General features: G+C 41.2%; 1 protein-coding gene across 2 annotated transcripts in view; it reads left to right on the top strand.

The window, feature by feature from the left end:
• The first annotated feature begins 5,862 nt into the window (after positions 1–5,862).
• The window catches only part of LOC138983927 (centriole and centriolar satellite protein OFD1-like), a 62,998-nt gene continuing 57,000 nt past the window's right edge, over positions 5,863–11,860 (top strand). For both annotated transcript variants that reach the window (XR_011463201.1, XM_070365789.1), the window contains exons 1-2: positions 5,863–6,188; positions 6,440–6,538. Coding sequence is in view for 1 of the 2 variants with exons in the window: in XM_070365789.1 (XP_070221890.1) it covers positions 6,446–6,538 (93 nt within the window). In the remaining variant the exon portion in view is untranslated. The remainder of the gene's footprint in view (positions 6,189–6,439; positions 6,539–11,860) is intronic.

Raw genomic sequence — 11,860 nt, 5'->3', positions numbered from 1 at the left:
TTGCAACCCCAGGAATCACAGCACGCCAGGCCTCCCTGTCCATTACCATCTCCAGGAGTTCACTCAAACTCACGCCCATCAAGTCGGTGATGCCATCCAGCCATCTCATCCTCTGTCATCCCCTTCTCCTCCTGCCCCCAATCCCTACCAGCATCAGAGTCTTTTCCAATGAGTCAAATCTTCACATGAGGTGGCCAAAGTACTGGAATTTCAGCTTTAGCATCAGTCCTTCCAAAGAACACCCAGGGCTAATCTCCTTCAGAATGGACTGGTTGGATCTCCTTGCAGTCCAAGGGACTCTCAAGAGTCTTTTCCAACACCACAGTTCAAAAGCACCAATTCTCTAGCGCTCAGCCTTCTTCACAGTCCAACTCTCACATCCATACATGACTACTAGAAAAACCATAGCCTTGACTAGACAGACCTTTGTTGGCAAAGTCCAACAAGAAGTCAAGAAGGTTGATTCTTTTAGCTCCAATTTTTCTTTCTCAAGACTGCTTTTACTATTCGGGGTCTCTTGTGTTTCCATATGAATCGTGAAACTTTTTGTTGTAGCTCTGTGAAAAATTACTGACGGGTAATTTGATAGGGATTGCATTAAATCTGTAAATTGCACCTGGTGGTACAGTCATTTTCACAATATTGATTCTTCCTACGCAGGAACATGGAATATCTCTCCATCTGTTTACATCATCTTTGATTTCTTTCAAAGTGTGCCAAGTGTGCAAGGACACAGACTGCCTCTGCCGCATTAGTTAAAGCTGTATTAGAGTATTTTTTTGAGCCTCTTGTAGCTGGCGATCAGAATAGCTCTTTGGCCAGTCTTTCTCCATAGCTCTGCCCATTCAGGCACTTAGAGGGCTCCCTTGCCTGTGGTCCTTCTCTGTTGTTCGGCGTGTCAGGCACTTAAAGGGGCACCCTGCCTGGAGTCCTACCCTGTACACTGGTGCATCAGGCACTTGAAGGGGCACACTGGCTGGGGTCCTACTCTGTAGTTTGGCACATAAGTCACTGAAAGGAGCACTCTGCGGCAGGTGGGGGGGGGGTAGGTGGTGGTCCTACTCTGTAGTTCAGTGTTTCAGGTGTTTGATGAGCCAGCCTCTCTATTGTTCAGCTCATGGGGAAAGAGACTGTAGTGATGGCTCCACCACCCATGCATGAGTCAGCAGTATTGCCTTACTTCCATGGCTGCCTGGCTTCCCTCCATGGTATTTCCCATCATGATCTCCTCCCTCACATCCTATCCATCTCTCTGCAGTCAACAGCAGCCCTCGCCCTGGGATTGCTCCACAATTCCTAAACTCCAGCTCCCAGCTGCTGGGCCTTTCAGGAAATCAGCATTCCTGTCTGGGGTATGTACGGCTGTGGTAAGGACTGTCGGATTCTCATTCCATTTAGGCTGCCACAGATCATCTATTTCACTCTCAGCCTTAAATATTTCTCCTCTGACTCAGACAACTGCCCCACAGTGGGGATCGGACCTCTGCCTCAGTTTCCCCACCCACAAAAGGCAGGTCCAGTCCTACCAACACTCCTGTTTATCCCCCTAGTTCCTTCATCCTACCGAGTTTTCAGTTCAGTTCAGTTCAGTTGCTCAGTCGTGTCCGACTCTTTAAGACCCCATGAATCACAGCACGCCAGGCCTCCCTGTCCATCATCATCTCCCGGAGTTCACTCAAACTCATGCCCATTGAGTCAGTGATGCCATCCAGCCATCTCATCCTCTGTCGTCCCCTTCTCCTCCTGCCCCCAATCCCTACCAGCATCAGAGTCTTTTCCAATGAGTCAACTCTTCGCATGATGTGGCCAAAGTACTGGAATTTCAGCTTTAGCATCAGTCCTTCCAAAGAACACCCAGGGCTGATCTCCTTCAGAATGGACTGGATGGATCTCCTTGCAGTCCAAGGGACTCCGTCATTCTATATATTCTTTTCCACTGGTCAGGTACTCCTGTCCACCCTCAGCTGGGGTTCTGCATTCACGTCTGTGTCTGAAGGTGTATTCCTGAGGTACCCGTGGAGAGAAATGTACTCCACCTCCACTTACTCCTCTGCTATATTGTTCTCCCTGGATGTTGGCCATTTGGTCTCTGCTTTCTCAGACTTTTCTAAATCCAGCTTGAACATATGGAAGTTTCCTGTTCATGTACTGTTGAAGCCCCATTTGGAGAATTTTGAGCATTACTTTGCTAGATTGTGAGGTGAGTGCAACTATGATATAGTTTGAACATGGTTTGGCATTACTTCTCTTTGGGATTGGAATGAATACTGACTTTCCCAGTCCTGTGGCCGCTGCTGAGTTCTCCAAATTTGCTGGCAACTGAGTGCAGCACTTTAACAACATCATCTTTTAGGCCTTGAACTAGCTCAGCTGGAATTCCATCACCTCCACTAGCTTTGTTCATAGTGATGCTTCCTAAGGCCCACTTGACTTTGCATTCCAGGATGTCTGGCTCTAGGTGAGTGATCACACCATCGTGGTTATCTGGATCATGAAGATCTTTTTTGTAAAGTTATCCTGTGTATTGTTGCCACCTCTTAATAGCTCCTGCTTCTGTTAGGTCCATACCATTTCAGTCCTTTACTGAGCACATCATTGCATGAGATATTCTCTTGGTATCTCCACTTTTCTTGAAGAGATCTCTAGTCTTTCCCATTCTATTGTTTTCCTCTGTTTCTTTGCATTGATCACTGAAGAAGGCTTTCTCATCTCTCCTTGCTGTCCTTTGGAAATCTGCATTCAGAAGGATATGTCTTTCCTTTTCTTCTTTGCCTTAAGCTTCAGTTCTTTTCTCAGCTATCTGTAACACCTCCTCAAGCAACAACCTTTTGCCTTCTTGCATTTCTTGTTCTTCGGGGTAGTCTTCATTAGTGCCTCCTGTACAATGTCATGAACCTCCACCCATATTCTTCAAGTGGTCTATCAGATCTAATCCCTTGAATCTATCTGTCACTCCCATGATATAATTATAAGGGATTTGATTTCCCTTACTGAATGGCCTGGTGATTTCCCTTACTGTCTTCAATTTATGACACCACCCTTATAGCAGAAAGTGAAGAAGAACTCTTTAAAGAGCCTCTTGATAAAAGTGAAAGGATGAAAAAGTTGGCTTAAAGCTCAACATTCAGAAAACTAAGATTATTACATCCGATCCCATCACTTTATGGGAAATAGATGGGGAAACAGTGTCTGACTTTATTTTGGGGGCTCCAAAATCACTGTAGATGGTGACTGCAACCATGAAATGAAAAGACGCTTACTCCTTGGAAGGCAAGTTATGACCAACCTAGACAGCATATTGAAAAGCAGAGGCATTACTTTGTCAACAAAGATCTGTCTAGTCAAAGCTATGGTTTTTCCAGTAGTCATGTATGGATGTGAGAGTTGGACTGTAAACAGCTGAGTGCCAAAGAATTGATGCTTTTGAGCTGTCATGTTGGAGAAGAGTCTTGAGAGTCCCTTGGACTGCAAGGAGATCCAACCAGTCCATCCTACAGGAGATCAGTCCTGGGTGTTCATTGGAAGGACTGATGCTGAAGCTGAAACTCCAGTATTTTGGCCACCTGATGCGAAGAGCGGACTTATTTAAAACGACCCTGATACTGGGAAAGATTGAGGGCAGGAGGAGAAGGGGACAACAGAGAATGAGATGGTTGGATGGCATCACTGACTCAATGCACATGGATTTGGGTGGACTCCAGGAATTGGTGATGGACAGGGAGGCCAGGTGTGCTGTGGTTCACAGGGTTGCAAAGAGTCAGACACGACTCAGTGACTGAACTGAACTGAAATGAACTTCAATTTAAATCTGAATTTTGCAAAAAGGAGTTCATGTTCCTAGCCACAATCACCTCCCAGTCTCCTTTTTGCTGACTGTATAGAGATTCTCCATCTTTTCCTGCAAAGAATATAATCAAACTGACTTTGGCATTGACCATCTGGTAATGTCCATTTGTAGAGTTCTCTTGTATTGTTTAACAACAGTACAGTACTTGCAGAAAAACCAAAATTTAGACCAAGAAACAGGATGGAAAGCTCAGAAATAAGCCCATGAACTTATGGGTACCTTATTTTTTTTTTACAAAGGATGCAAGATAGCAAGGGAAACTATGTACTTAGTCGCTTAGTTGTGTCCAACTCTTTGTGACCCCATGGACTGTAGCCACCAGGCTTCTCTTTCCATGGGGATTCTCCAGCAAGAATAATGAAGTGGGTACTATAAGGACAGTGTTTTCACTGACAACTCTCAGAATGGGAGAAAATAATAGCCAAAAAAAAAAAAAAAGACATCAATTTCCAAAATATACAAGCAGCTCATATAACTCAATTCCAGAAAAACAACCAAATCAAAAAGTGGGAAAAAGACCTAAACAGACATTTCACCAAAGATGACGTTCAGATAGCTAACAAATACATGAAAAGATGCCCAACACTGCTCATTATTAGAGAAATGCAAATCAAATCTACAATCAGATATCACCACACATGGGCCAGAATGGCCCTCATCAAAAAGTCTACAAAAAATAAATGCTGGAGAGGGTGTGGAGAAAAAGGAACTCTCTTGCACTGCTGGTGGGAATGTAAATTGATACAGCCACTATGGAAGATGGTATGGAGATTCCTTTAAAAACTAGAAATAAAACCTCCATATGACACAGCAATCCCACTCCTAGGCATAGGCCCTAGGAAACCAAAATTGAAAGAGACACATGTATCTCATTGTTCACTGCAGCACTATTTACAATAGCTAGATCATGGAAGAGACCTAGATGTCTATCAACAAACGCATGTATAAGAAAGTTGCAGTACATACCCAGGAAGGAATATTACTCAGCCATAAATAGGAATGCATCTGAGTCAGTTCTAATGAGGTGCATGAACCTAGAGCTTATTATACAGAGTTAAATAAGTCAGCAAGAGAAAGATAAATATTTTATACTAATGCCTATATGTGGAATCTAATAATATGGTACTGATGGATTTATTTTTAGGTCATACAACTCAATACCAGAAAACAAACAACCCAATCAAAAAGTGGGGGAAAGACCTAAACAGACATTTCACCAAAGATGACATACAGATGGCTAACAAACATATGAAAAGAAGCTCAGACATAAAGAACAGACATAGAGAAGACCTACGGATAGCAGGAGAGTGGAGGAGAGGGTGGGGTGACACAGAGGATAAGCTAGGAAATGGAGAAGATAACACAGAAACTTACATTACCATATTTAAAATATCCAACAGTAATTTGCTGTATACCTGAGGGAACTCAAACAGGGGCTTTGTATCAACCTAGAGGGGTAGAACGGTGAAGGGGATGGGAGGGAGGTTCCAGAGGGAGGAACATATGTATCTATGGGTGATTCATGTTGACATTTTACAGAAAACAACAAAATTCTATAAAGCAAAAAAAAAAAAAAAAGCAATTATCCTTCAATTAAAAACAAATTAAAAACCTGGGCTGCGTGACCCAGTGAAAGGTATTAGAAGAAGCAAAGCATCTAAGTAGTCGCGTGTACAGACTGAATGTCCATGAGGTAAGGATGAGTGGGACAGAAGTGGAAGAAAAGGCTGACACGCAGTAAAAGGCACTTCCCCCGAGTCCCAGAGCACCAATCACCTACTAGCTCCACCCTCCTAGAGACACTGGCAACTAAAATGACCGGTCTGTTACCCGGGTATCAACCCGTGCTCCTTGGCTTCCCTGTGGACACTGCGGAAGCACAGCACGCCAGACTCCGTGATACCGCCTTCGCCAGTGGGCTGAACTTCCGGCAGCACAGCTAGGTAACTTGGCGCCTGCGCCTTAGAGCCCCAGACTGTAGCTGCTATGCTCGAAGGACTTCCGGGGCGGGTGGGATAAGTTCTGAGCCGCGCGAACTCCGGCCGCTGCTGCACTTTGTCTAGTCTTCTGTCTTCCGGTTCCTACCCGTTAGAGGGGCGCGTGGGCCATAGGTAGCCCACCGGCCAGAACCGCCAAGAAGTGTGCGTTTCTGTCTGAGTTCCTAGTTAGGAGTGCAAGGCAGAAGCTTCACCTTGTTCCTCCCCATCCTCTGGGACAGAGCCAGGGTGTGAAGGCAGGTGTTGCCCTAAGCCAGAGCCTGCGTCCCACGTTCGGACGCAAACGGGGCACGGCAGGACACGGTGGGGAGGGATCCGGAGGAAGTCGACGCCTGACAGCTCAGGTAGGTACAGCGGCACCTTCCTCGGTGGAAGTGAAGCCTTTGTTTCTGTTGTGTGTGTTAGTTCCTTAGTCGTGTCCGACTTTTACGACCCCGTGAACTGTTGGAGTGGGTTGCCATTTCCTTCTCCAACTTGTTTCCTAACCCTAACCTTTTTCCCCTTGGACTTCTGAAGTCTTCCTTAGAGACCACTGGTCTGCAGAAGTTAACATCTCCTCTGCCCTCTGGGTAACCCATAACCATTTCTTTTCTAGTCCGTCATGCCCCTTAAATCTGATGTGTTGAGTCAAGATGAACTTCGCAAAAAGCTGTACCAGACGTTTACAGATCGAGGTATACTGGACACACTCAAGGTATCAGTTATAGTCCTGTTATGTAAGTTTTACAAGTGTAACCTGTAACAGGTGGTACACATGTAAATACATCCACGTCTTGGGGGTTAAAAATAGCATGATACACAGATTGTGTTGGTGACTTTTATTGCTCTGTTCACTCTTTAATCATCAAACAGTAAACACATTTTAGTAAGGTTGCTGCTGCTGCTGCGAAGTCGCTTCAGTCGTGTTCGATTCTGTGTGGCCCCATAAGACGGTAGCCCACCAGGGTTCCCCATCCCTGGGATTCTCCAGGCAAGAACACTGGAGTGGGTTGCCATTTCCTTCTCCAGTGCATAAAAGTGCAAAGTGAAAGTGAAGTCGCTCAGCTGTGTCCGACTGTTAGTGACCCCATGGAGTGCAGCCTACCAGGCTCCTACCTCCATGGATTTTCCAGGCAAGAGTACTGGAGTGGGGATGCCGTTGCCTTCTCCTTTAGTAAGATTGTTGCTGCTGCTGCTGCTGCTAAGTCGCTTCAGTCGTGTCTGACTCTGTTTGTTTTAAAAATCAGTTATAGTGGTTCCTGAATCAAATGGTTTTGTAATAGTTACATTTGAATGGAGGATATTGACAGCATGTAGAAAACATTAAGGGACTAATTACAGTAGAAAAGTTTGAGTAATGAGAAAATTCTTTAAAAGATATTGAAAGGTATGAACCCTTGCACAGCAAATATTTCTTAATAAATTTCATGTATCGATTAATAGCAGGGAGTAGGATTAGTTCAAATGTTTTCTACCTGAAGTATTTCTAAGATACAAAAACAATGGAGGAGGCAGAACAAAAGATTTTTCTCTGAGTTCTCTCTTTAAGTGTAAACTTTAGTGGTGATCATTTTCCTGTGTGTGGTTTTTGTTTTTAAGAACATATCTTTTGCTGAAGTTTTCACTTTCATCACAGGTTCAAAGGATTTGTTAACAAAATAAGACACTTGTTGTATACAAGTAAATAATACAAATATTTATTAGAAAGTTATCTAGCTTTCATTTAATATACTAACATTAAAAGAAAATCAAAATAGGAATAGCAGGGAATACATCATCAAATTGGGTTTTGACCAACATCCAGACTTAAACAGCGCTTGGAAGTCCCATGTCATAGCACTTTTGGAGTACCAGTTGGGAAGAGGTCCCAGGCAGTGAGTCTGCTCCGTGGGTGAGACTTCAAAGATTGCAGTTTGGGATTCCCACTTATAATCCCAGGGCTGATGGAAACTGATATCATCATCAATCAGTTCAATTCAGTCACTCAGTTGTACCCAACTCTTTGCAACCCCATAGGCTGGAGCACACCAGGCTTCCCTGTCCATCACCAAGTCCCAAAGCTTGCTCAAACTAATGTCTGTCAGGTTGGTGATGCCATCCAACCATCATCCTCTATGTCCCCCTCTCCTCCTGCCTTCTGTCTTTCCCAGCATCGGGGTCTGTTTCTAATGAGGACAAGAATCCCTTAAAAGAAGTGGAGTAACCCTCATACTCAACAAAAGAGTAAGAAATGCAGTTCTTGGGTGCAATCTCAAAAACAACAAAATGATCTTTGTTCATTTCCTGGGCAAGCCATTCAACATCACAGTAATCCAGGTCTGTTCCATGGGCACTAAAACAGAAGAAGCTGAAACTTAATGGTTCTATGAAGCCCCACATAGATGGTCCTTCTGACCAGTGTTAGCTTATTCTTCACTGTAGTTTTGATCTGCATTTCTCTAATAATTAGTCATGTTGAGCATCTTTTCATGTGCTTCTTGACTATCTGTGTGTCTTCTTTGGAGAAATGTTTATGTAGATCTTCGTCCATTTTTTGATTGGGTTGTTTGTTGTTTTGCTATTGAACTGCACAACCCATCCATTTGCAAATATTTTCTTTTATTCCCAGATTTGTCTTTTCATCTTGTTTATGGTTTCCTTTGCTTTGCAAAAGTTTTTACTATTAGGCCCCATTTGTTAATTTAAAAAAAATTTTATTACTCCAGGTGGTTGGTCAAAAAACATCTTGCTGTGATTTATGTTAAAGAGTGTTCTGCTTACGTTTTCCTCTAAGAGTTTTACTAACATAGTGTTAATTAACCCATTATGTCTTTGACCCATTTTGAGTTTATTTTTCTGTACCATGTTAGAGAATGTTATAATTTTGTGTTTAAAAACATATAACTGTCCAGTTTTCCCAGCACCACTTTTGGAAGAAACTGTCTTTTCTCCACTGTATTTTCTTGTCTCCTTTTTTACAGATTATGTGGTGATAGGTGTGTGGGTTTATCTCTGGACTTTTTATCCTGTGCCGTTGATCTGTATTTTGTATTTCTGCCAGTTTTGTACTGTCTCGATTACTGTAGTTTTGTGGTGTCATCTGAAGTCAGGGGCCCTGATTCCTCCAATTCTTTTTTTCTTTCTCAAGATTGCTTTACTTATTTGGGTATTATAGTCATTTTCACAATATTGATTCTTCCAACTGATCTTATGTCATCTTTGATTTCTTTCGTCACTGTTTTCTGAGTACGGGCCTTTTGCCTCCTTAGAAAGATTTATTCCTAAGTGTTTTATTCTTTTTGTTGCATTGGTAAATGGGATTGTTTCCTTAATTTCTCTTTTTGATCTTTCATTGTTAATGTATAGAGATGCAAGAGATTTCTGTGTATTAATTTTGTGTTTATGACTTTACCAAATTCATTAATTAGCTCTCATAATCAATGAGTTTTCTGGTGGCATCTTTAAGATTTTCTAGGTATGGTACATTTGCAAACAGAGAGAGAGTTTAACTTCTTTTTAAATTTGGATTCCTTGTATTTTTCTTCTCTATTTGCCTTGGCAAGGACTTCCAAAACTATGTTGCATAATAGTGGCAAGAGTGCACATCCTTTCTTATTCCTTATCTTAGAGGAAATGCTTTCATGTTTTCATCATTGAGAATGATGTTTACTGTGCATTCATTGTATATGGCCTTTATTATGTTGAGGTAGGATCCCTCTATGCCCACTTTCTGGAGAGTATTTTTCTTATTATAAATTGGTATTGAAATTTGTCAAACTTTTCCAGCATCTATTGAGATGAGCATATGCTTTTTTATTCTTCAGCTTGTTAATATGGTGTATCACAGTGATTTGTGTATATTGAAGAATCCTTGCCTCCCTGGGATAAATCCCACTTAATCATTATGTATGATTGTTTTAATGTGTTGCTGGATTCTTTTTGCTAGTGTTTTGTTGAAAATTGTTGAATCTGTGTTCATGTGTTATAGTGGCTGTAATTTTCTTGTGATATCTTTGTCTGGTTATAGTATCAGAGTGATAGTGGCCTTGTAGAATGAGTTTGGGACTGTTCCTCCCTCTGCAACTTTGTGAACAAATTTGAGAAGGATAGGTGTTAACTCTTCTCGAAATGTTTGATAGTATTTGTATGTAAAGCTATCTGATCCAGGACTTTTGTTGGAAGATTCTACAGTTTCAGTTTTATTACTTGTCATTGATCTGTTTATTTCTGCCTGGTTCAGTCTTAGAAGTTTGTACTGCTCTAAGTGTTTGTCTATTTTTTCTAGGTTGTCATTGCTTGTAATCTCATCCTTTGTATTTCTGTAGAGTCAGTTGTAACTTTTCATTTCTAATTTTGATTTGAATCCTTTTTCTTTTTCTCTCAGTGAGTCTGGCTAAAGGTTTATCAATTTTATTCTTCTCAAGGAACTAGCTATTATTTAATTGATCTTTGCTATTGTCATTTTGGTGCTACTTCAGGGATTTCTGCTCTGTTATTTTATGATTTCTTCTACTAGCATCAGAATTCTTTTGTTCTTTCTCTAGCTGCTTTAGGTGTAAGTTTAGATCGTTGAGTTTTTTTCTTGTTTCTTGAAGTGATTTGAATTGCTATAAATGTCCCTCTTTTAACTGCTTTTTGTTGTGTGCTATAAAGTTTGGGTCATTGTGTTTCTGTTGTTATTTGTTTCTCAGTTCAGTTCAGTTCAGTCACTCAGTCATGTCCAACTCTTTGTTACCCCATGAACTGCACCATGCCAGGCCTCCATATCCATCACCAACTCCCGGAGTTTACCCAAACTCATGTCCATTGAGTCGGTGATGCCATCTAACCATCTTATCCTCTGTTGTCCCCTTCTCCTAATGCCCTCAATCTTTCCCAGCATCAGGGTCTTTTCAAATGAGTCAGCTCTTATTTTTGTATACATTTGGCCAGTCTGTGTCTTTTGGTTGGAGCATTTAATCCATTTCCATTCAAGGTAATTATTCATATGTGTAATCCTATTACTATTTTCTAAATTGTTTTGGATTTGTTTTTTTGTGTCTTTTTCTTCTCCTGTGATTCCTGCCAGGAGAAGTTCCTTTAACATTTGTTGTAAAGCTGATTTGGTGGTTCTGAATTCTCTTAGCTTTTGCTCATCTGAAAAACTTTTGATTTGTCTGTTGAATCTGAATGAGATCCTTTCCGGGTAGAGTAATCATGGTTGTATACTCTGTCAACTCATGAGAGATGTGCTTAGGGTCTATAACTCTTGTTTCTCCCACTTCCCCTCTTTCCCACAATAGTTGGGAATAGTTGTGGTTTGTTTTTTGGGGTTTTGTTTGTTTGTTTGTTTTTTAAATTAGAGAAAGGTTGATTGCAGGGCCAAGTTAGGAGAACAGGTGACTCATGCTCAAAAAACCCGAATTCCCCTGTGGTTTTGAGGGAGAAGTTTTTAATAGGTAAAATCTTTAGTGAGTGCTCTGTCATTATTTCTACTTTGGGGACATTTCACACTTGAATTCTGAATAGATTTCCCTCTTTGCACTGGCTTCTGGAAAGCCTCCCAGCCACTTTTTGGATTCCTTCTAACAAATGCTATATGGTGTACTTTTGTGTTTGTCTAGATGGAAATTCATCTGTAATGTCATTCCACTGTTTGCTTCTCTTCTTTTCCTTTACCCTGCATATGTCCTTCATTTAATTCTTACCCATTTCAGTACTTGTTTGCAAGACACCTTAAATCCTTTTAATTAAGCTGGATCTAAATATATTTCTTCTTGCTATGTTGAATTAGACCATTAAATTTTATTGATGATAAAGGCTGTAACTTAGTATCAGATGAAGCAAAATGTGTATATTCTGTTTTGTGTAGAAGTGTTGTTTACAATAGAATTTTAAATGTACATATAATAAATTTTGTTTTACACTCACCATATACTTTCTACTCTTTAGCTAAAGAAGAGAAGAAAGAGATGTAATAAACCAAGAACTCCGTTGGTTTATTCTTTTTATTCTTTTAATAAGAATTTCTTAGATATTGTTTACTGTTAAGCCCCATGAATCTAGGCAGTGTGTGTAT

The sequence above is a fragment of the Bos mutus genome, chromosome X (genome assembly GCF_027580195.1).
Source record: "Bos mutus isolate GX-2022 chromosome X, NWIPB_WYAK_1.1, whole genome shotgun sequence".
NCBI lineage: Eukaryota > Metazoa > Chordata > Mammalia > Artiodactyla > Bovidae > Bos > Bos mutus.
This window is presented reverse-complemented; position numbering and strand designations above follow the sequence as displayed.